The following is a 24,747-nucleotide window of genomic DNA, read 5'->3' on the forward strand; positions in this document are numbered from 1 at the left end:
AACCCTTTTTTGTGTGGCTACATAAAAAAAGAAACATTTACTATGGCCCTTAATTTCTTTGCATAAATTAAAGGAAAACATTGTCATGCACCTACAGGTTAGTAAAAGGACGGTCAAAAAAGAAAGCAAAGACAAACAACAGCATGGTGCCAGCTGCATCTGATTCTTGCCAAGAAAGTACACAGATGGATCCCTGCGAGGGCTGTTCACTCTTCCACTGTGGAACCATACTGTAACTCTTTAGACCAAATAATTTGCTGATTTTAAATGTCCTCATGGACTGTGGATGACTGCAGCTTTCCAGATATGTGTGGAAGAATTTCATTTGGTGTTGAAATTTTCTTTTTACCGTACCAATTTTCCTCTTAATTACTTTTCTGTCTCGAGAAGAAAGCACAATCATGGTGGCACGGCATAGACAAGGATACACAGGAGGGTAAGCATGAGTGTGGCCATTGGTTCAGCTCATTTAGCCTATTTGTTTGAGCAGCTCATTTAACAGACATGGTCCTTAAATGTTAATTAGTTTAGTCCCCCCCCTCCCATCTCTAATGTTTATAATTATCACCAGACTGGCGGTTTTCCTTTAGTTGCCAGCCAAATGCAAAAGTGAAAATTTCCACATACTTCCTTAGAGTCAGAGGAACAATGTGGAAACTGTCACTATAGCAGGATTTGGTAAAGAGCTGTGTAGAGTAGAGTTATATGTTTAATGAAGCAATCCTGCATCCATTCGTTGTTGCAAAAGAACCCACTATGTGATGATTTGGTATGTAATTGCGGTTATGTGAACACTCTTATGTAAGAGCACATGCTGTCTGATATATTGAAGTCCTATCATCAGCAGACAGTGGGTGGCACGCTCACGTATCTCTTGGGATGCGTTGACAGATCAGGGGTTTTACAGCCTTTGACAGATTAACCTACATTTTTCTCCACAAATAGAGGAAACGTCAGTTGATCGGATAGGGATGTCAGTTGTTTGTTTTTCTTGTGAACTCGCCAACATCCAACCACATCTTTCATTGTTTTAACTAAGAGCACCGAATCCGCATTGCTTCTCTGTGTAATTTGTATTACAGACAGATGTTAGCAGTCTGCAGAGAAAAATGCAACACTTTTTGTCCAAGGCTTAGTCATAATTCTTTCATAAGTAATGGTAATTAAGTCATAGTGGATTAGTTACCACAGTGGCTAAAGTGAATAACATTGTTTTTATATCATTCGTAAATGAATGACACTGAAAGCCCATAAGGAAATAATGTTGTGAGATCCGAGATGCTCTGTAATTCAACTTTTTCATAATGACTGCATACTAGAAAAAAATACTTTAAAAGTATCTTTGATCATAAATCATATTTTGGCATTTTGAGAGAGTCAGTTGTTGTTTCCTTCTGAAAACATACATATTTCTGTTCCTGATTATTGGCCTCTTGTCTTGTTATAGCAAGTTCTCCAACACTGGGAGCAGACAGATCTTACTGAAATCTCGTCTTTGTATCTCTAGTATGTAATACTAAGTGTTCATGTGCTCATCTTGTGGATTACTTGGGTTTTGCAGTAGAGTCTAATACATGATAACAACAGATTTCTTAACTTCCACTCTCTCTGTGATAATGTAATAAAAAACACTGGACAGTTATTTATCAGCAAAGAGTGACCTGCAGAGGGAGAAAGAGTTGCTTTCAGTCTGTCACATGCCTTTAACTTTACACTCCACTACTGTGTTTATAATTTGATCATTTCCAGGAAATAAAAATGTAGAAACAGGAATGTCAGTGATGAAAACTAAAACAGAAACAGATTCTTCATTTGTTTATTTGTTTTTTCTTCTTCATTTCTTGCCAAACTTCATCTCCAATTTCCTACTTTTAAACTAATAAATGCACACCAAAAAAAAGTCTCTGTGTTTCCTCGTGAGTTGTAATTTGTAGAAAAAGTGGCTCCAGTAGTTCAGGATAAAGAGAATAACTGATTTGGGAGTTTTTTTTAAACATCTGTGTGTTTATTGTAAATTTCTTGAAAAGGTAAATCTATTTAAATCATCAGGCTGTTTTATGGATTCTGCTTCATTGAAGATGAGAAAATGCTGCAATGAGTCAAAAGGATCAACCTAATTTTAGTTATCACATTATATGAATAATTATAAATTATGCTTGAGTCCCAATTTTCAATTCACGTAGTAAAGTCGGGATAATTAATGTCATGTTTTTTTGTTTGTTTGTTTTGAATAAAGGAGAAACTGTAACTTCTTTTGTCCATCGTTATGTGATTTTAAGTTACACAGGACAAAGGTACATAGCACACGCTCTAAAAGTATTTCTCACTCAAAGTTCAGACTACCTATTAGACTCTTAGTAACTATCTGCTAAAAGCTACCAGGAATGTGGCCCTAAATCAGGCTAAAGCTAAACTTGTACTGTGGGAGGTCAGGGAGACTGTTGTTTACCTAACAAATCAACATCAGTGTGTCCAGTCATCTGTTTCTGTCAACGCTCCTCTAATCTCTTGCTACCACTACACTCAAAAAAATGAATGAGGTGGATTGTTCAGTGTATATTAATTATTTATTTTCATTTTACTTAAAATATATGTTTTTGTTAAGTTAACATATGTTTTTCTAATCAAGTCTACGTAATTGTGTCTATTATTCAACGTACATAATACTAATGTGTTACTTGATCGCATAACATTTAAGTTAAGTCAATTAGGATCGATATACCTTGTATATCCACAAGGTGGCAGTAATGCAAAAACAGTTGTAATGAAACCGCGCAGAACAAGAAGGTTTCACGGCTTGTGCCTGCTCATGCACAAGACTTCAAATTTAACTGAAAAAGGCTGTTTTGGCGCCAAGCTACTGTTTCTTTGAGAGGTAAGACCACTTTTTTTCTTTGACTATGTTGTGTAGTATCTATATGTCCAGCATGGTTATATTTTGCGTTTGTCTTACAAGACATGTTATATCGTTTGCGTGCGCTTGTTTTACATTAGTTTTACTGGGTCCTGGACATGCTTATTTTGTGGACTGTGTAAGAAACATTTTTATTGTTTTTTGTTTTATTAAGGGATTAGCTACAGGGGTTCATGGGGTTATTCTTTCAAGGGGTTATTTTTCCATTTGCTTTCTTGGGATTCCTTTTCTGTAATCCGAGAGTCGGAAATATCGAATAGGATAGCAAGGATAGCATAAAGTGACATTTAAAATCCAAAAAGTCAAGGGCGAAAGCCACTGTGACACCATTGTTCTGCTCTATCAGTAATCTGTATTATGTAAAAATGGTCTGTAAATACAGCATGTTTCCTAGCGGAGTTATACATATCAATGTAGTTATAAATTACAGTTTGTGAAAGTACACACTTACTTTTTTTAATAAAATTATTCAAGACATATGAGTGGACAGACAATGGAGGTCGACAGACCTGGTGATAATTGCTTCTATAGAAAGTTAGCACATGGCAGTGTCAATCTCTTGCTTTTCTTCTGAGTAGTATTTTATTTAGTTGTAATTCAAACAATAATTTGCTTCTTGAAATTAAGGAATTAATTTTTTTTTTCTTTATAAATCTCAGATCCTGCCTTTACCTGCTCCCTCCTATACTGATGTGGTGTATGTGGTATTGCTGAGCTTGTATGTGGTATGTGAACTGTTATACTTTTAAAAACAAAACTGTTTTATAAGTTAAGTTTTCTTTTGTGACCCATCCCATGCCCCTGTTATTTCTTCTCCACATCTGAACCATGGTTGCAGTTCAAGGGCCTGAGGCATGAAATTCTTTTCAGATCAGCTGTGATCAATATTTTTTGGAACTTGATAAATAACAATAAAAGCTGTAATGGCTCCATTAGCATTTTGTGTAAATGTTTGTGTTAAAATTATAGCTTTAATGAGGTCTTACTACATTAGTTTTAGTTTGTATATGTGTACATATAGTATGTATATTTACAGTACAGTATGTTGTGTTTGTTGACATATTTTCAGGTGGAAGCAGAATATGTGAGGATTACTACTGCTGCACATGTTCCAAGGCTTTTTACACAACTTGACCAATACACTGACCAGCTCATAAAAGTCTTCAAGAAAAAAGGAGGCGTTGCAGGGAAGAAAATTAGACAAACTTTGGCCCCAGCCACACAGGTGCGTTATTCTGTTGGTAGCAAAATATTATGGCTAATAAGATCATTTTCAAATTTAAACAGCTAGTGTATGGTAGCTGCACAGTGCACTTACATTTATATTAAGCAAGACAAAGTTTGGTACTCAAAACGTTGGAAAATTTAAATTACCTAAACATATGTAAAATCTGATCCCTTGATTTAGGTTAAACCAGAAGTGAATGTTTTTATGTTATGTTTTGAATGCAAAAAAGATGATGTATTAGTTTGTCTTTACCTCCATTATTGACATATATAATGTGGTGGAAACCCTGCCCAACAGGTTAACTATTCATGTCCATGTGATGATTAGTTGGTCTTGTGTACATGTCTATCTGTGCAGTGGATATGTCATTCATTTTGCGTATAATGTGAGTTTCTGTCATCCTAAAGTATATCTGTTTTCTCTTCCTGTATCTCTGCCACTCTCTACAGAAGGAAACCATTGAAAAGGGGAGGGAGTGTGTCCTCAGGGCACTACCTTTTTACCTGAATGAAGACCCAAGCATCCTCTTCAAAGAATAATTGGTTGGTAATTTTAGTTTAGTTTTTTATCTGTATTAAACCAAATTTTGAATAACTAATGTTGTTGCATGTTGTAATGTTGTTGTTGTTGTAATTTGCATGGAACCTGTTTAAATGTTTTGGGAAATCTTCTTGTATACCCAAACTATTTATATTTATCGTTGAATCTGTAGTCTGAAATAGTGGCACACTGGGGTGCATGTTCCTAATATTGTGTTTACGTCATTAAAGGGTAGCTTTGGCCCTTTTTCTTTCTTTTTTTAAAACTGGATGCCATTTTTCTATGTTTTTGTGTCTAAGCTACAGCTGTTCAGAGGGAGCTGGAACAAATTACCCTTGCTATCTTTACCATCGAAAGAGCTGATGCCAGCACTCCTCCAGCCGATGTGGGTATAACCATCTAGTGTGTCCTGCATGACCTGGAAGACCTGGCCTCTGCATGTGCACTCTTAATGGGTGGGATATATGCACTGAATCTCAGTTAACCTCAAGACTGAAAGCTAAGAGACAATCAAAAGTATTGAGATTTAAAGGATTTAATTGAGAGATGATACTGCACCAGAAATGTTGAAGGGTGGTGTGTATATTAGCGTTCAAGGCATATTGTTATGAGGTGGAAATATGTTCATATTCAGTTTGTGTTACATTGTGTGCATTGTAAAGGTAATTGCAATACATACTAAAAATAAGGGTAAGTTAGGAGGTTGATCTGATATCCTCGTGTTGGTGTTGTTCCCAGATCATCATACTAAATGTTGTTCCAGGATCAACATTGCAAGTGACCAATCAGAATGTTGTGACGTCATACTTTTGCGACTTCGGGGAAAACTGGCGTAAAACAAAAAACTGTACTTAAGCTGCGTGAAACCGCCTCTGTCCGCCGATCAACTGACCCTAACCCTAACCGTAACCCTTTAATAAACAGTAAGCAGAATTGATATTGTCCTTGCAACATTGGAATTTCATAAATGCACGAATGGCTTGGAATAGAATAACGTCACAACAATGTGATTGGTCACTTGCAATGTTGAACCTGGAACAACATTTTCATGATGGTCTGGGAACAACACCAACACGAGGATATCAGATCATCCAAGTTGGGAATGCAGGATGAATGTATATTTTGTGGACTTTTAAAGACGAACAATTGTTTCCATGTTAAAATGTTTACATCTGAAGTTTTTTGCCCAAACACTGGTAAAATAAATGTTGACAGTGGCGAGTGTTAAATGGTTACTGCTGTGCTGTTGCAAAAAAACTGAACGCTGACAAGCTGTTTTATTGTTAGACCATAATGTTGGCATGTTTTGTTAAAGTTTTATTTGGGATGGTGATGTAATTTTCTTTGATTGCTAATATCAGTGGACTATTTATTATTATTATTATTATTATTATTGTTGTTGTTGTTGTTGTTACATTTTTTTTTTTTAAATTGTGGCTGTTGAGGTGGACACTTCACTTTGCATTGTTAAAGGAAAGCACTTCATTGGCATTGTGTTACTGGACTGACCCTAAGCAATCATTGCAAATAGCAACTTTGCTATCCATTTTAGACACTAAAAGAAAAAAACACTCACAGACCTTACTAGCATCACATGTGCATAACTCAAGTGTCATCTTATCAATGTGTTATGTGATCTTCAATGCGTTTTTTTTTCTTCTATTTCTGGTAGATACAGACATTTAATTTAAAGTCTTGATGTTGCATCTGTCTACATACTGTTAATTACTAACCCTAATGAGCTGTTGTGTTTTATTTTGGACTGGGTTTACACAAATGCTCACTGAATGTGTTGGCAATAAAATAAATTTTAAAAAATAAGTTGGATGTACTTAATTCATTTGTGTGGAACCTGTTGACAAAATAGATTTATGTAAAACTAATTAATAAAGCACAAGGTGGCTGAAAATATAATATTTGAATTAATCTAACTTAAATTTAACATTTTACTGCCACAAATAAGAAATGTGTTGAAGTAACTAATCTAAACTATCTAACCTGAAAATATATCATCTATGTTCATACAACATAACTTGATTTAGTTAGTCTTAAATATGTCTTGTTAATCTTAAGTAGTTTTTTTAAATTAGATGAACTAAAGATTTTTGCTTTAAACTAACATAATTCAATTTCGTGGAACCTGTTGACAAAATAATTTTAATTAAAGTCAACGTTTCATTTTTTTGAGTGTAGTTTTCTGTACTCTTTCTAATTAGGCCCACACTTATTCCCACAATTTGGACTATTTCACTTTGAGGAAATTCAGGAAATACATTTATATTTCATATTCCTAAAGGTTTTCTTATTTTAAAGAACTTGAAGGAAGATTATTAAATGATAACAAACTTTAATGATACTGAACTTAACAGTTTGAATTTATTTATTTAACCATTAAGAAAAAAAAGAACATATTCTGGATTCAGATCATAGGTCAATGATGTTGAATAATTTGGGGCTTAGCATTTGGCTTGGACTGAAATGATATGGAAACGCTCTGTTGGAAAATGACTGAGTTGAGGCCTTCTACATTCTGTGGTTAGAGGCTCTTTTCCCTTGAGATATTATGACTTGGCTCATTTTGTCTTTAATATTCTCTGGGATTTCATCTCCCAGTTATTTTTACAAAAGCCTTCTGTAGCTTGGATTCTAGAATCATTATCTTTGGTAATATTCCAATTAGACAAGGCCTTCACAAGTCTTATCTTAAAGCATGTCTCAACTGAATACAGTTGTCTTGGAATTAATTAGATTTTTGGCAGAATGTATTCAGCTCCCAGAAGTGATGATCGCTACACGTTTGAGCTCAGATGACTGGGAAAGATGTCACCTATACCTAAGACATTTCTTCTCATTCCTCTTAGCAGCGTTAAACAGAAATTACTTCTTGATATTTTAAGTCAGATTAACTGGCATTTAAAAATTGCAAAAAAGTGAGACAATGTGGATGTTTGTGTTTTGTGCAGATAGAGCCCTGCTATTTTCTCGTGGGTTTGACTAAATTAGAGACATCTACTATGGGATAGCCACTAAAATTAAAGTTAGGACCCGCCCAGCCCCTTTTATTAATTTCTAAAATGATGACTCTGAGCTGTGGTGGGCTCATTCTCTGAGTTCATTCAGCCAATAAACAAACAGTGTTCAAGCAAAATAACAATAATGAAATACTGACATTTACATATATTAAAAAATATATTACCATCAACATGAGCATTAGTAGGGTCATTGTTACGTAAAATAAAAATACGAAAAATTCCAGTGATCCGTTTTTAAAAATCTTGTATCTAATTGACTCAGGTGTCATCCTGTTCTAATTTAGTTCTGCAAAAAAAATCTATATGACAAGTTACCAGGTAAATTTGTTGTACTTTACACGCTGTCTGTGGGTAATGACAACCTCTCAGAAGTGGGAACTGACAAATTACGCGAGTAATAAACGTGATTTATGATGGAGTCCCTGGAGGCGCACCGCGCAGCCATGCGACGCAGTGCACCGTCCTGTGGGAGGGACAAGGCGGAGGAGGAGAACAGGGAGGGAAGGAGTGATGGCGAGAGGGAGAAATTGAATTAGAGGAGCAGAGCGAACCTCAGAGAAGACACCACAACAAAACTTCTCAACAGTCAAGCAAGTGGAGCTGCACACTGGCTTGTCTCCTTTTCTTCGCGCATGGCTGCCTAGTTCCAGCAGCAACAACGCCTGCAGTCTAAAGTTTTGGGTCTGGAAACAGGTCCCCGCATTGAAAGATGGACCATTTAATAAGGACCTGGTCGCGCTGGAGACTAACACTGTTTCTGTTTGTTCTGCTTCATGTAACAACGACACAAGCAGGTAAAGTATTTAGCTGGACACTCAAATGTACAATACAGATCATTGAAAATGCAAAAATGTTTTTTATGCCCCCTTATAGACTTTTCTGTTGTCTGATTGACGCTTTGTCCCCTTCATCTAAGTTTCCCTGACTATTTTTAAAGACTCTTGTGTAAGCCGTGAGACCAGTTTTCCCGTGATTCACTCGCGTACGTCAGTTTGAAGAGGAAAAAGAACTCCACGGGACTCCGATGTGAAAAGATGTAACAAAAAATTTATTCCACAGTTTTTGCATCTTACAGGAGTGGTCAGGTTTAACTTGTCCTCAACAAAATAACCTACTACGGTAGGAAAACCGTGTGGCTCTGTTCTACCCTGCTGCCCCGTATATCTTATGCCGTGTTAACTCCTTTTCTCTCTCTCTCCCCCCTCCCGCACCGCATGCACTAATTTGCATACATCCGTGATGCCTGGATTTTACTATAAACACGAGTCTTTAAGGCACATGTATTCATGGTACTACGTAACCTAGTTCCACCATAAACATGCATCTATTTCCTAAAATTATTAATTACACAAACAAGCTTAACAACAGCGAAATATAAATACTAAAACATATGAACTATCTTAACTTGGCTCCCACAACTCTTTTATTGATAACTTGGCCTTTAGCCAACACAAAGTTATTAGCGCAGATCTTCACACCTTCATCTTAGATTCAGTTTGGTTCCTGGTGTGTTAGACTCATTTAAATCTTTGCAAATGGTTTGTTGATGCTGCTACGTGTTCTACAGAGTCGCTTCGGGCTGGGATTAAAATTGCAAGCTGACTCAAATGACTTTTAGAAGTTGTCGGAATGCTTGAGAGGTGTGCAGATGATTGTAATATAACCCCTTCTTGCATATGACAGATTAATTATCCGCCTCATTGCACTGGGAGGGTATTTAGCAGCTTCCTCAGCTTTTCCTGTTCTTGTTGCATTTTAATCAAAGATATTTCCAAGATTTGAATTGGGCTATGTCCTTCATGCGTCAGGTGTAAATCAGCGATTTAAGGAGATGTGTGATGTCATGTTTGAGTTTGCTTGTGACCGGCGTCGGTTTACTGTGAAAGAGGGTTTGACGTTGGCTTGCGAATGGCTGAAACACTGCAAGTGGGCAGATTAAAATTCCTTCCATGGATCTGTTTAATGCACACAGATCTTAAATTAATGCACATATTACTACTGCCTTCCTGATTCTGGTACACTTTTATAGTGATGTATTTTATTGCAGACTTGAATCTCAGATCACATTTGCACAGTAACTGATATGACCCACTTCCACTATGGTGGAATGTAATCATTGGACACATTTTCCAGTTATCCACCTGCAAAAAAGAAGACATCTGGTGACTATCAAACAGCTGTATCTGTCTGTCACAGTGTCCAGGCCTTCACATTTGTTGCACTTTCAAAAATAAATAAATAAAAACCAGCCATTGATGCAGCCATTTTAAGAGTTGCTTGTTGCCGACATGGCAAGTAGCTCACTTCTAATTGTCACCCACGCAGGTCTCTGGCACAAGTATCATTAACTGATGCAGACTACTTCTTTACAAGAGTTGCAGTTTACAGATTTGGTGATGAAGGGATTTTGTGGTCTTTCCAAAGTAGTTACACATATTTTGTTGTCAGTCTTGGTTTTTTGGCTTCACCTACTTTTATGACTGGCAAGATTTTTGGAATTCATTGGCTCAAACAACATCAAGAGAGGAGGAAGTGAGCCAATAGACACAAGTGGCATTCAGGCGGCACAGCGGTTGTCCATGGTGTCCATTGCTTTCTATTGAGGATCTGTGAAGTGAGAGCCTCACATGATTAAAAGAGTGAATAGGACATATGGTGGTACAGATATGACAGTCTTGTGCCTGTGAATTTAAGCATGCATGTGTGTGTGTGTGTGTGTGTGTGTGTGTTTGTTGTGTGTACTGCAGTTCAAGAATGTTTTCCCATATGCTTTCTGTGTGTGTTCGGGAGATGAGAGAGTACTTTGTAGTCATGTTTGCTAACAGGAAGTGCGATGTTCTTGGACATGTGCATGGTTCATTTCTTTTAGAATCCTCTGTTGTGCTGCCTCGATGTGTTTCTGCTCAGTTTTGTTTTCTTTGTTTTCTTTTTTTAGTCCGCTCAAAGTCTGGGTGTATGGGATATTTGTTTTTATTTTATGTGCCTTATCACATCATTTACATCATCTTGCTCCTCTTGCTTTTGCCTGTGATAGGGGGCAAATTGTGCATACAGCCCCCTCACTGTGTCCCGTTTGATTCAGTCTTCTTGCCGATCCTTCACCAGACTCCCAAAGGATGGCAGCAAAGCTTGTTCGCCTTTGATCCAGCAACAAATTACTGGCAAATAAAAACACATGAAAAAAGGCTGCTGCATTTATCAGCATAGAGAATGAGAAAAGAGGCATTACAGCTCTAGTGTTAGTTCCTGCGAAATGAGTTCAAGCTATTCTAATTGAATCATTAAACATGAGAAGTGTTAGATATGCTGATATCTGTCCTTACTTGCTGATGCTGCAAGTATCACATCAAAACTGCTTCTCTGACATTGTGATGAAGCAGACTGTTTGGAATTCCCCCAAGTGTTTAATCTTTAGATATGATGCCTATACACTTTGTGGCGCCAAACCTCAATCTATAGTATTCAATGGACATCTGGCTTCCAGAAACTCCCTTCCCCTCAGGCTTCTATGACTCTGAGTTCCTGATCACTGGATGCTCCAAGCAGCTTTTTGGGAGACTAGCTGGAACGGCTTCCTGTGGACTTGCAATAAACAAACATCAGATGAGTTTCCTTTCTGTCCATGTATCCTCACATGTCATTTGCTTTAATATCCACATTTCTGAACTTCAGAAAAGTTATTTCAAAGTCATCCATCACGTGCACCATCTCTGAATAATCGTTAAGAGTTCCTATCAAAGTCATTTAAAACCATGTACAACCACTAACATTGCAGTAATCTTGGTCTCTGAGTTCCACTTATACTGTTTCTCTGGAGCAAAAATGAAATAGTCATGTCTGTACCTGTATTACACATAGTTTGTGAATATTTTATTTTATAATACTGTGTTCTGCTTTGATTTTAGAAACCCTGTTGCTCTCCATAAAGCTGCCTTAATGTTATGTATCAAAGTCTAGATGACAGCTTGCGTTTGAAACTAAAATGGGCTTGGTCATGCATAGATGTGCATGTTTTTTCCTCACTATTGCCCAGGGCTTGATGATTTGAATCAACAAGGACCATTGTGAGCCTTGCAGTAGATAATGGATTTACATTAGTGAAAGAAAGTCCTGACAAGCCTAGTAGTATAAATGTGTGTGTTTCTATGTATGTTTGTGTGTATTGCCTGTCCAGTTATGGGCCTTCATGGGCAGGTGTTTTCTCTATGGGCCAAACAGCTTTTGGCCTGTTAGCCTGTCGTGCTGTGAGCAAACATGAGCAAAACAAACTGTGGAGACTGAAGAATGTGGTACTGATGTGAACTGGAGCAAAATGTGTAACTGGATTCCACCATTTAGTGTCAACACAAAAAGTATTACTGATGTGGGCATTAGCCCAAACAACCACATATGCCCAGTGACCTACATTGACAATCAGCAATGTTGTTGTAATATTTGTTTCCGTTCACCTGTTTGGATTATTTTGAGCGTAGACTTGAGATAGATCAAGTTCTTATTATGAAGAGAGCATATGATAGATACCTGGTTTACATAATACAGAACACTTAATATTCAATTAGGTTGTCCGGTTTACTCACATCCTTGCTTTGATTGACCCCATTAATAGGACTTCCTAACTCGTTACCCCTGAGAAAATGATTAACAAAAATTCCCAGCCACCATCTGTGCAACTGCTGACTTGACACGCTCCTAAACTGTCAGTGATAACCAAAAGCAGATCTATAAACACAACAAATTCAGTGTAATAAATATCTCTGCATTTTTATGCACTGCAGGCTTTCAAAATAATACTTTGACTTGACTCCGACCACACCCATCATATTGACAAAATCCGGTCAAAGACATACAGACAGGCATTGAAGCTTCTGCCAAAAAATCAAAATGACAATGACGTTCCCCACCCCCAAGGTGTATCTTAGAGCAAATTTTGCCATGATGACACTGTGAAACACACTTTCTTAGACAGTCACATGCTGTGGAAAAAAAGCACTTAAGTTGCCACGGCAGGGTAACAATATTTATCCATACATCTGATAAGGAGGACTTTGGGTGTTTGTTTCTGGTGCCCTTTACTAAAAAGTCTCTTTGTGGGCTGTTACATATTTCTCTTCATAGTCAACCTTTATTTTGGTCACCAGTGTGATGACTTTATCTTGCCCACAGACAAGCAGCCAGACAGACAGACATAATCCTATCACCCACAACATTTAAACCATTGCCATGTTGTATAAATGACACAGATCATCTTGTTCAAATGCAGTAGTCTTCTGCAAAACCTTGAGTCCTTGGTCCTGGCATTCGTGTGGGATACTCTCACCTACACATTGCTCCAGACCAAACACAACCCCAAAGGCAAAGGCATTCTCTCAAAACAGCAGCTTCCCCAGCATTAAACAGCGACTCCACAACTCAAAAATGGCACAGGGACAGCTTGAGGAACACAACAAAAAGCCCAAGGCACTGATCCAGCCTCCAGATTCCCCGGATCCTAAGCTCAGAGAGATTCAGCTGAATGTGCCAGAACAAGCCTGATCCACACATGCACACAGATCTCTAAAGATCCTTTGACTATGACTGATGATTTAATGGCACGAGAGATATTTAGTCAATACTAGGTTATTGTGGCCTCAGTATATAAGCAATGTCCAAAGAACGAAAAAAATGCTTTTGCAGTAGTTTGCACAAATGTATTCTTGTGCTTCAGTTACTTTTATTTATAAGCAAACGAGTAAAGTGTTTGACACAGTAATTAATTTAGTGAGAGAGAAACTGTTACAAAGGCAGTGTTCCAAAGTGCTTTTCTCTTCCTCTGGGAATGTTAAAGCTAGAACTGAGCTATAAACAGTTTTTGTCTATTCTGCTGTGACTAGGTGTGCAGACAGTTTATTATTCTTTTTCTGTGCTTGCGTGTCTCTTCCGCATGCATTAGCTCTCTGCAGCTCAGAGAGTTCCTGTCCACACACAGTCGTGACCCAGACAAAAGGTCACACCAAGTCTTAATTAGATTAAAGGCCATTTTTCTTGCAGCCACGGGGGAAAATGTGTCTGGATTTATTCGACCACTGTGTCTGTCATCATTTTCAATACCATTCAATATTTTACAACATTTCCCATTTTCTGAAGAAATTCTGTCACAACAGCAGATTTTGTGGTGAGTTGGATTTTAATAAATAGATTTTAGATGGATTTCATATACCCATCTAAAAAGAATAATTCACTGCCTGTGTATTTCAGCTTCATGTGCACATGTTTTCTGTCTCATTTGTTATAAGCTACATCTGAAAAGTATTTCAGTCTTTAAATGTGAGATTCTCTTCCTCCACTCATCTCAGGGTGTGGCCCAAGATACTATGGGAAGTTCTTATTGCTGAGATTTCTTCCTGGCTGCATTTCTTTTTAAAAGTCCCCAGTTTCAGGATTCAGTACTTTTTGACAGAGTAGTGTGTGTGTGAGGGGTATTTTCAGGGATGGTTGTGAGCGTAGGTGGTATGAGTCACGGAGAATGTCTTTGGAGACATTTGCTTTTCAAACACAGAGAACACATTATGTCTATCTACGACTGAAGTGGTGCTAAGTTGTATGACCGCAGGCGATGGAGAGATTATGTCAAGTGTCACACAGCCAGAGAAGGCACAGAGAGATGTGGATTGTTTGGCTGTATTTACATGGGAACTCTGAGTTGGACTGCAGAGCTTTTTACTATGAGGAAAACTGTGCCTGTCATTCTTGTGGGGCAGACATGGTGTTCTCAAAGATAAAAGTACAAACAAAAAAACAGACTGACAAGTGTCTTACGGCATTGAACTGTATGCATTTATATGGATGATTGTGTATCATCATATAGTGTTCAGTGCATGTTAGCTGTGAGTATTCTCAAAAAATGCCTGGTGTCTGTGCAATTGCTGGACATTTCAGCCCTTTTCCAAACAGTCTGACCTTTTGGCGTGATTGGAAAACATTCTGAGTCATCAGTCCTTTGAGAATTTCTGATGCTGTTTCACAGCACATTCAGCCAAATGGTGGGGACTGTTTTGTTTATCAGTAGCCCGTACCAGATGTTCTCTTTTATGCTCAGCTACTCTTCCCAAGTTTCTGTAGAATTAACATAATTTGAAGGGTGAGGTAAGGGCACGAATACTGCAAAGCATAATGAGATGCGAGCAGAACCTGTTCAGACAGTCAGTGCTGCAGGATAGGTAAGGAGGATGCAAGAACTGACACAACTCAAGGTGACATAAGAGACTCCAAAGCAGGGAATAGATAACATTCTTTCACTGATCCAGACTTCATTTGGCAATCTTCCACCACTCTTAGTTCTTCCTTTTATGCCAGATAAGGTGTGAGGTGAAATAGGGATAGTCATCCTTAAATCTATCAAGCTGTAACAGCAGTGAAAGTTTGATTGATTTAAGGACATAGGAAGTCAGGACAGTGACTTCCTATGCCCTCTGAGTCAGCTTACCAAACAGATCCATGGCCATTTCTTTTCTCTTTCTTTCAGTGTAGCCCATTAAATTGATGGATGGATCCTTTTCGAAGGAGTTCCTGCTGCTTGTCTCAGAGTTTTCCCCGTGACATTGTTGTGTTTTCCCACTTTTCTTTGTTATCTTGTGAAAGACAGAGGTCAAGAGTCTCCTGTCAGTCCATACTTAAAAAAATGTTTGGAATTGGTCAACAGCTTTAAAGCTCATAGTGATTAGAGGAAAAAAAATCTTCTATGACTCAGTAGTTGCATTATTAAATGAATCTGTGGATGGTAATTTAACAATTGTGCTCAAAAGCAAATTATATTAGCTTACATTGGTCATTTTGTCAGGTGCTGGTCTAAATTCTGCTGACAGAATGTTACAAATCCTCTATAATTAAAACCACAAGACTTTAGTTTAAAACATTATTCAGACTGTTCCAAACATCATTGCCTCATGACCTCGCATCCTCAGACAGAGGAACATTGTGTGTATACTGGATTTGGACTTACGTTTGCAAAGGAAATTGATTTGCAGTCAGGAATCAAACAAGGCCACACCAGAGCAATGAAGAACTCTCTTGGGATTAGACAGAGAATCTACCAATTCAATGAAATACAAACATTAAGGATTAGATCCCAGACATGAGGAGAAGTCCAAAGTAAACTTTTGTTAGAAATAAAGACAGAAATGTAAACGCTTAACTATTTAGTGAGAATTTAGCTGGATGAAAAAAGGGGACTCTAGAGTGCTACGTCTTTTGCTTCTCCATAGGCAGTCAACAGAGAGTTTTTGGTCATCCATCCATCTGACCATCAATTTGCACCATGGTGTGGTGGTTATAGGTTGTCATTGATGTCGCGTGGCAAAATGTTTTGGTTTTGGCTTTACTAGTTGGCTGTTCTGTACATGGATTCACTTTGGCTTTCTATCACAGTCCAAAGACACGTTAGGCTACTTGGTGGTTCTGGATTGGTCATTAGAATGAATGTGAGGATGAATTGTTTTCTGGCATCATATGGTCGGCTGGTTGCATGTTTAAGGTTCAGCGTGCCCTATCTCTTCTCCTGACAGCTGTGATTGGCTCCTGCAACCCTGAACTGGACATGCAGTTAAGAAAATTCCTAGTTTTTTTTTTTTTGGTGACTTGCTTATATTAAGTGTCACAAAGGTGAACTAATTATAACAAGTTCATTTTGGTAGCAAATTTAACCAGCAGGACAGCGCATATAATTTTTTATTGATCACATCTCAATAATAATTCAAAGAGTCTTGCTATGCTTTTCCTACCCATCTGTTTATTGCCTCTCTCAGCACCTGATCCTGTAATATACGTAATATGTGCTTAATTTATTATGTCACTCTTCTCTGCCTAATTATACTCACGAGTTCAAATTAAAAAACATGTTTTTCTAATATTTCTTTCAAAGTAAGCAAAATCTTTAGAAGGAAAACTGAGCTTAGTAAATATCAAATTTATAAATTAAAGGTACAACTAAATGCATTTTTTTTGTGTATTTTCAATAGTAACTATGGCTATAGATGTTAGTGTGCAGGGATTGGTAGAAGAGAAGCTGTGTGTTGTAATGAAGTCATTTAATAAGTTTCAGTATAAATGTATTTTTGCAGGGAATAAATAAATAAATAAATTGATTAAAGCATTATTACGTGTGTAATGCTACATGTAAGGATTACATACATAAATACACTGCCATTAGCCATTTGTCATTATTTTTCAACCTGATGGTTGTACGCAGCAAAGAGACATACAAGATAATATGAAATTAATACAATTATAGTGTTAACTCAGGTACCTCTAACATATCTCTGTGATACTATTGTTGATAATTTTGAGGTATTGAGGAAAACTCTTAAAACGTTGCACAGTGAAAATAACAAGAACTAACACAGCCTCCCTAAAGATATGAGAATATGAGAAACTGAAAACCACAACCAGAAATTTGCAACAGGAAGGAATGCCAGTCCTCAATCAGGTTATAAGTGTGGGCAGTGTGTGGGAGTAAAACAGTGCAAAGTTTCTGTTGAAAGAAGATAGGACCTTCTGTAACTACTTAATTTACAAAGCTTGTTTAAAACTGCGCATAAATGCAAAATTTAATCTTTGAGATCTTAAACACTTTTAGATCTGTCCTTTTTGTTTTACATTGTTCAAGCCTGGCTACTAGCTTTACAACCCTGTTGCCATGCTGGCTTTCTGAGAGGGTGAGCTCCCAGAGCTTATTTGAATAAAGGATGTATGCTATGCAAATAAATAATGGCATAAAATGTAACACAGTGTTTTTTTCGGTAAGCACTGTCTGGACAACAGTAAACTCATTCCATATGTTTAATTAACAAGGAGATAAAAGGAGAGTTCTGTTCGAGGGACAAGAGCTTCAGGAGGCAATTTGGGTTTAGGATCCTCATTTCAGATGCCTGGAATGCTAAGTGCTGAGTGGCTCTCTCTAGCAGCTGGTGGGGGACTGGCTGCACACAAAGCTCTGATCCTGGCTAATGCTCATAGCAGCATTTTATCAGCGGAACATCTAAAATTACACGAACAGCATACAGCACAGGCTCATTATAATGAGAGAGACTTAATACTGGAGTACATTTCATATCCGTCAGGCCAAAAGTTGCTCTGCTTATTGCAAATAAGTATAATTTAATGATATATGCGTTTACATGAAAACAAATTCTTACTTTCAAGATTTTTCTTGCTTGATGTAGTAATGAAGTTTAGTCCATTTAGATTTCAACAGCTTTGGAATGAGTCATTTTACTGTGATCAGGTACCGTCATGGTATTAATTTGATTTCTTTGTCTATTGTTCAGATAAGTGCAAAGGGAATTTCATGGGAATAAAAGAAGTGTCACCCCGTTACCATAGATGTTACATTTTTCAGGAAAAAAATTAATATTAAAATTAGATATCTTACTTAAATATGTTTAAGTAATGAATCACTGATGAACTAATTTAAACCAGTGAATTGTTCAGTGTGATAAACAAGATGGGGGGCATATTGCTGCTAGCTGCTGCAGGGTGAGTGGTGTGCAGGTGTCAGCTGCCAGGTGTGCTAGAGCAGGATTATGGTTAGGCTTTGTACTACCCCAGTCCTATAATAACACCCACAGTAGTCTGGCCACCTGCCGCCACATCTCAGAGGAGCTTTTCTCTTCCGACTCCTAGGAAGCAGGAAGGCTCCACACTTTCAAACAAGCTTCCAGCCTCATTAAACCCTGCCTTTCAGCTTGGTAGCAACCAGCACTTAACTCAGCCAGACACAAAAGTGCTGTCACACTGGCAGAATTTAAGTTTTAAAGTGACAAGCAAAAACACAACCTCCACTCAGCATGTTTATTATAGTTCTTTATACAAGAATACAGAAATAAAGCTAAAATATGGAAGTCAGGCAAGTTAACATCACCTTGTTGAAAGAGAGAAAATTAGCTTCAGTTTATGAGAAACAAAAAAACCCACTAAATTGTTTTATCTGATGTAGAACTACAGACAGATGGCTAATTTATTTTCTTTTCTTTCACTTCCAGCTAATTCCATTGATGTTCTGCAAATGCTGAAGCTGTCAGAGAACATGGAGGGGGTGTCCTTGGAGGCTGGTCTCTGCACCAGCAGGAGAGACACAGAGGAGACAGACCTGGCCTACAGGATCAAAAAGATCCAGCTCAGTGCTCCCACCAAACAGCTCTTCCCTGGTAATGGGCTATTTTTTTTTCCTACAAGACCTTATACAGAGTAGTTTTTCAATGTAATATAAAGAAAGAAACTCCATGAGAAGTATGAACAAACTCCACGTACTGCTCCTCCTGGGCTGACGTCTTTCATTGGCAATAGTTTTTACCATTATTATTTCTACTCAGTTGTCACTATAGTGAGGGTGACGGGTCCCTGCTGTGCTCTCTCTTGTATGACTTATCAACTCTCTCCTGTTGTCTCCTCTCTCCCTTCAGATACCACATTTCCTGAGAATTTCTCCCTGATGACTACCATGCGAGCTAAAGAGGGCTCCCAGTTTTTCCTGCTTTCGCTGTATGATGACCAGGGAGTACAACAGCTGGGGCTCGAAGTAGGCCGGTCACCTGTCTTCCTATATGAGGATCAGGACGGGCAGCCAGCACCAGAACTGTACCCCATTTTCAAGAAGGTCAACTTTGCTGATGGAAAGTGGGTAGTTTGAGGGCTGATATCTTCTACATAAGACCTATAAAAATTTAGAGTGAAGGTGATTTGTGTGTTTGGTAGATCAAACCAGCGCACCAGCATAAATACATAAATGATATTAACTGCATTTGCAATAACTTTCTTAATCCTTCAACAGACAAAGGTTAGCAGCTTGTTAAGTTTCCCTTTATCTTTGTTTCTTTCAGATGGCACCGGATAGCCTATAGTGTGCAGGATAAAACTGTGACCCTTTACTTGGATTGCAAGAAAGTAGAGACCGTTGAACTGCTGCGAGGTGACAATGCTGTAGTCAGCACAGAGGGTGTCACTGTGTTTGGGACACGGCTGCTGGATGAAGAAATATTTGAGGTAGGGCATTATGAAAAAATAAAGCTCAAATCTAAATGTTTCTATAGTTTTTCAGGCAGTACAATTTTCTGTTTTTTTTTATTTGTTTGTTTTGGGTTTTTTAGTATTCACTCAAGATTTCTGCACATCTGTTTAAGCAGACAAAAAATAAAAGTTTGAATAGATTATTTTTACGTTGGCTATGAATTGTTCCTCTAGTCTCCACATGCTAAAATATTCTTGGGCAAAACATTGCATCCCAGAGTTAGTTGAGGCAAACCATGCAGTCAATTCCTATCAAGTGTGCATTCTTTGTGCATTAATTTATTGAGGTATACAAATATCTAGTTTCACTGATATGCAATGCAATGCAGGGCACATTGAATGATCTGACAAGATGACCTTGTTTTCATTTGCATGAGTTGTTCGTGTTTATGAGCCTCTCGAACTTCTTAATGTTTTATACTAATACCAATTTAGCTCTTTATTGCCTAAGATGAGTCTATCTATCTATCTGTCTGTCTGCCATAATATAGCATTCATCAGCCTGTGAAACAGGACAACAAAATACAAACTTTAAAGTATAAACTGTAAAAAAAACCAACATTTTACAGAATAAAAAGGGGAAAATGCAGAAAGAATGGGATGACAGGGCACTAATGTTAATCAAGTGCTATTGAACAAAAAAAATATAAAAAGAAATGTGTTTCAGAGGAAGTAGCAAGGAGATATGACCAGTTTAATCAAGCCCACCTCAAATCCAATAATTATGCATTTCTTGAGGGGGGTTGCCAGCATATAACTACCTGAAACAGCTGGTGATTTAATCCTTGTTCACTTACAAAGATTTGTTCACATGTATCAATATGCATGGAAAAAAGGAGAAGCCAAAAAAGAAACCCATAACAAAAAAACTTGTGTTTTTTTTTCCCTCTGTTTTGTCATAAATAATTCTGTGTGCTTTCCATAACAATACACAACCCCTGCCCCATTGTCATTCCCAATGAAGCTCCACTCTAAGTCTGTCATCCACAGCATAAAATAGAGATGGGCTCAAGCCCCTTCCCCTGCTATATCTCCAGGGCTTTGTCTCTATTCAGCGATTGAGCAAGAAAAAATTTAAAAAAGAGAAGGTATAAGATGTTAATTTTAGTAGAGGTATAAGTTATATAGTTGGGTTAATAAAATAGTTTTCCTTCTCCATCAGCGACACAGTCTGCAAAAAGGAAGACTGCATCTGAAATTATGAACATCCAGAGGAAGGGTTATTATAACTTCACTCTGTCTTTTTTTTTTTGACCAATAGAAACAGATTACCTCATATATAATCAATAACTAATTCCTTAACCCTGTCCATACATTTTTTAATCTTTCCTGTGCAATAATCTAGTTGACCATCTCATGTTGTAAGTCACTCTTCCCTTCATACCCTTTCCTCTCAGGCATTCCAGTTGTTAAATTATTTTATATCCCCACTTCAGTTAAGAAATGTGTCTCCTTGTGGGCTCTATAAATTTCCCTGTTCAGAAGCAATGGAGACTGTTTAATCTCTGGCTTTGCTCCAAAAACACTCCCATGCTCTTATTCGTCTTCGTTTGTGAAAAGTTATGATGATGATACCAAATGTGTGGTGATGACTAATACTCTTCAGACCATCCTTAATCAGATCCATCCTTTACTTTAATACATGCAATTTTTGTGGTCACGTGTAAGGAAGTGTGCAATCAGCTTAGTCTATCAGAGTCTTTAAATCTTGTTTGCTGTAGAGCGTTAAGTAACCCAAAATAGTTTGTTCAACTTTATATTTTTGTTGATACAAGTGTCGATAAAAGACACATTTCTCACATATGTTATCTGATTATCAAAGTTGTACACCTTGGGTGAGGCTGGTGCCACAGGGGGAAAAAAATTAAGTAGGCTGACCTTTGGCCCTCTGTTCCCAGACCCTGGTTCTGGGGAAGAGGTCAGTGTTCCAGCCCAGTTTTCCCACCGTGGGAGCTCAGCGTGGGAGCATGGGGACTTTGGTCAGCCACTAATGTCTCTATTGCTTCCAGATTGCTTACAAATGACTGCAGAAGTTTTGCATTCATACCCTGCTCTTTATAGGAAAGCAAATTTTAGGTCTGACTGGACTCCTTTTTGGCTGCTATGTGCCCTGTTTGTATGTCTCCAACATGCTGACTGCACAGATAAAATCCAGCCCACTATTTATTTGTTAGGAAATTCTTTCTGTCTCGCTTAGTACAGGAAATAAGAAATATTTTTGGCTCTGCTTGTAAGGCATGTTGAAACAAAGTTTGTCAAGCATATCTTTAAAGTTTAGCTTTATTGAAATGCATACATAGATTTACCATTAAAAAACTAGAGAAGTATTAATCAAAGTCTCTTTAAGTCAAAGTTAATTTTGTCTCGCTAATGACTCATAGCTGATGATAGTCAGATGTTTTTGGTTAGACGTGAGCATCTGTTAGTGTCAAAATGCAGTTTTATTGCAGTGAGATCGCTTATTATATTCTAGCTCCTTCACTCACACAAGATTATGACTCACACAAGAAATCTGATTAGGCGAAGGCTGGACAACTCCACAGAGAAGGCCTAGTTACTTATGATTTGGTGAAGATTATTGGCTATCTGGCACAACACACCCTATATGAGACAGCAGGGGGAAGTGGAGTGGACTTTTAAACATTAATGAGCCTGTGCCCACAGTGACATGTGTGACAACATGAAAGAAGATTGGGCGTCACTGGAAATTTGCAGGTTCAGCTGAGGTGTACTCCTTTTTCAACACGCCCTCACATAGCCTCTTTAGATGTCCTTGCCCCAATCTAAATGAATAATGGCAGCGTACACACAATTTGGTGCAACACTCACTTGCTGTGTTTTTCAAGAAGAGAGGGCTCCTGCTAGGCAAGAAAAACAGGAAAACTTGTCTGTGGAAGCATTTCCTTTGATCTTGAATTGAGATTGGATTAGATTGGATTAGCTCCTTTTTGCCTTCTCCCGCTCTCTCTCCATCTCCCTGCAGCTCTCACTCTCTCTCCCTCTCTCTCTCTATCACACCTTAGAGTGCAATAATTTTCTTTGCTTGACATGGGCTTTTGGCCAAAACAGGAAGAAAAAAGGGATAAATGGATAACAAATCCTTTCATGTTTAATACATTAAAGCATAAATGACTGTTTGAACAGTTCCTAGGATTACAGTTTTGTTCACGATGATCAAGGCTTTGCATAGACATGCGCTGCTGATTTGAGTTGTGCTGGAAGAAATATGAGGCGGTGGGTAAAGGAGAAGTGATGTGTTTAGATTTATTTCACCTCTGGCAGCTAAATCTTAATTAAAGAGATTACAATGGGGCTACAATTACCACAAAATCAAATGCTTAATCTAACTTAATTTATTATAAATGGTTGCCCAACTGTCCCTGGACACATTTCACCAGGCAGTATGTTTGCTATAGCGTGTCAGTTACATAGATTTGTATCACTAATTCAATCAAAACCTCATCAGCCACTGTCCTGTGGGGCTGGCAGCACTGTGTTTTTTTGTCAATTACTCTCTGATCCATGTCTCACAGAAATTAGCCCCGCAGCTCCTATTCTTTTACTATGAAGCTTGTGTTTGTTATTTTTGTATTTATTCATCCTTTAAAATGTTGTGATCTCAGCCAAAAAAATAGTTAAAATATAACATTTTCTTAAATATACTTTTATATAATTTTATTTAAACATTATTTTTGATATTTTTCTTGATAATATCTGTATCATGAGTATTCATTGGCATTATAAACTAATTAACCTTGTAAATTTTAGTACAAGAAGGACTGATGTGAAATATGATGTTGATAGAAGTTTACAGTTGTTTTGCGTTTAAGGCCGCTAAAGCCAAAAAAGGCTCTGGGTTCAGTGCTGCAGGGTACAGCCATGCTGTCTCTCTGTGTGTCTATATATACACTCTGGCATTGCCCACAGGGCAGGATGGTAGAGAGCTGCTTGACTGTTTCGTGCACACACTTGGGCCCCTCATGGGGTTATGGCCAAAAAGAGGTCCAATAGTCAGTAACAATTTTACTGTTGCTGACAGTTTGTGGCACTCCTTTACAACCCTCTGCTTTACATTTAGCTATGTAGCCAGATGTTCTCATAGCATCTGTCAAGTTGGAGTGTTTAATTTCTATTTTCTGTTCCATCCCAAATGTCTTTTCAGCATGCAGTAGCAGCTGCATGATTTCTTTATTTTTGACTTTTTTTTTTTTTATTTCAGGGAGATATTCAACAACTGCTGATTGTGGAGGACAGTGAGGCTGCTGCCAACTACTGTGTAAACTACATACCAGACTGTGACTCAGCTTTGCCCTATCACAGCCAAGCTCTGAACCTGCAGGAGGTCAGTACTGCCATTGAGAGGAGGTGATGCCTACTGGAAAAATGTTTGACACTTCAAACATTACAGTGAAGCCAAGCTTTTGGTGACCTTAAATAACCGTAGAATCCTGGCTTATATTTTTGTCTGAACATGAAGGCCTGGAAATTTTAAAATGCTGTACATATTGTGTCATTGTCTTTTTTTCATACTAGCCCAACATTGTGTATTAACGCTTAAGCAGTATCGTGAAATTCTCCTTCTTGCCCTAATGGCAGGTCTCTCTGGCTGCCAAACACTTAATTCACAGCCAATCAGTTAAAGAAGCAAAAGCACACAGCTACATGTTTCAAAGGTTCTGAGGGCTTTTAAAAAGAGACTTGGACGATTACCACAGAATAGGGCAAGTAAGTGTATCTTCTTTTAAATACAGCCAGCAGTGGAGCAGTTCTATGGTCAGATGCTCTTTTGGCAAAATAGACAGTGCCAGAAGCCCATAACTCAAATATGATATAATAGCTCTTCCTTTCCTTAAGGGATGTATCTGTCATAGACATAAATTACTGTATATGTCTTTGGTTCTGTATGAAAGATAGAGATAAGATGAAAGGAAGGAAGCAGCTGTGTGTGTCGGTTTCATGAACCACACGCAATGTTTTCTGTGTTTGTCTATTTT

At 37.9% G+C, this 24,747-nt stretch overlaps 1 protein-coding gene and 1 long non-coding RNA gene across 4 annotated transcripts in view; both read left to right on the plus strand.

The window, feature by feature from the left end:
• The first annotated feature begins 2,523 nt into the window (after positions 1-2,523).
• On the plus strand, positions 2,524-6,181 carry LOC146711608 (uncharacterized). Of its 3 annotated transcripts, none has more exons than XR_014920186.1 (5): positions 2,524-2,875; positions 3,574-3,639; positions 3,984-4,139; positions 4,592-4,684; positions 4,982-6,181. It is a non-coding gene; the product is annotated as an uncharacterized LOC146711608 (long non-coding RNA). The 3 variants fall into 3 exon arrangements; XR_014920187.1 differs by lacking the exon at positions 2,524-2,875 and adding an exon at positions 2,885-3,032; XR_014920185.1 differs by lacking the exon at positions 2,524-2,875 and having other exon boundaries at positions 2,885-3,639.
• A 2,043-nt stretch (positions 6,182-8,224) lies between these two features.
• Positions 8,225-24,747, plus strand: part of col5a3a (collagen, type V, alpha 3a) — a 45,535-nt gene continuing 29,012 nt past the window's right edge. The window contains exons 1-5 of the mRNA XM_085454507.1: positions 8,225-8,508; positions 18,730-18,894; positions 19,150-19,363; positions 19,567-19,729; positions 23,973-24,095. Coding sequence (XP_085310633.1) covers positions 8,424-8,508; positions 18,730-18,894; positions 19,150-19,363; positions 19,567-19,729; positions 23,973-24,095 — 750 coding nt within the window. The 5' untranslated portion in view covers positions 8,225-8,423. The remainder of the gene's footprint in view (positions 8,509-18,729; positions 18,895-19,149; positions 19,364-19,566; positions 19,730-23,972; positions 24,096-24,747) is intronic.

The sequence above is a fragment of the Copadichromis virginalis genome, linkage group LG4 (genome assembly GCF_057382275.1).
Source record: "Copadichromis virginalis isolate Kocher_CV1m ecotype Utaka linkage group LG4, C_Virginalis_male_GT1.1, whole genome shotgun sequence".
NCBI classification, from domain to species: domain Eukaryota; kingdom Metazoa; phylum Chordata; class Actinopteri; order Cichliformes; family Cichlidae; genus Copadichromis; species Copadichromis virginalis.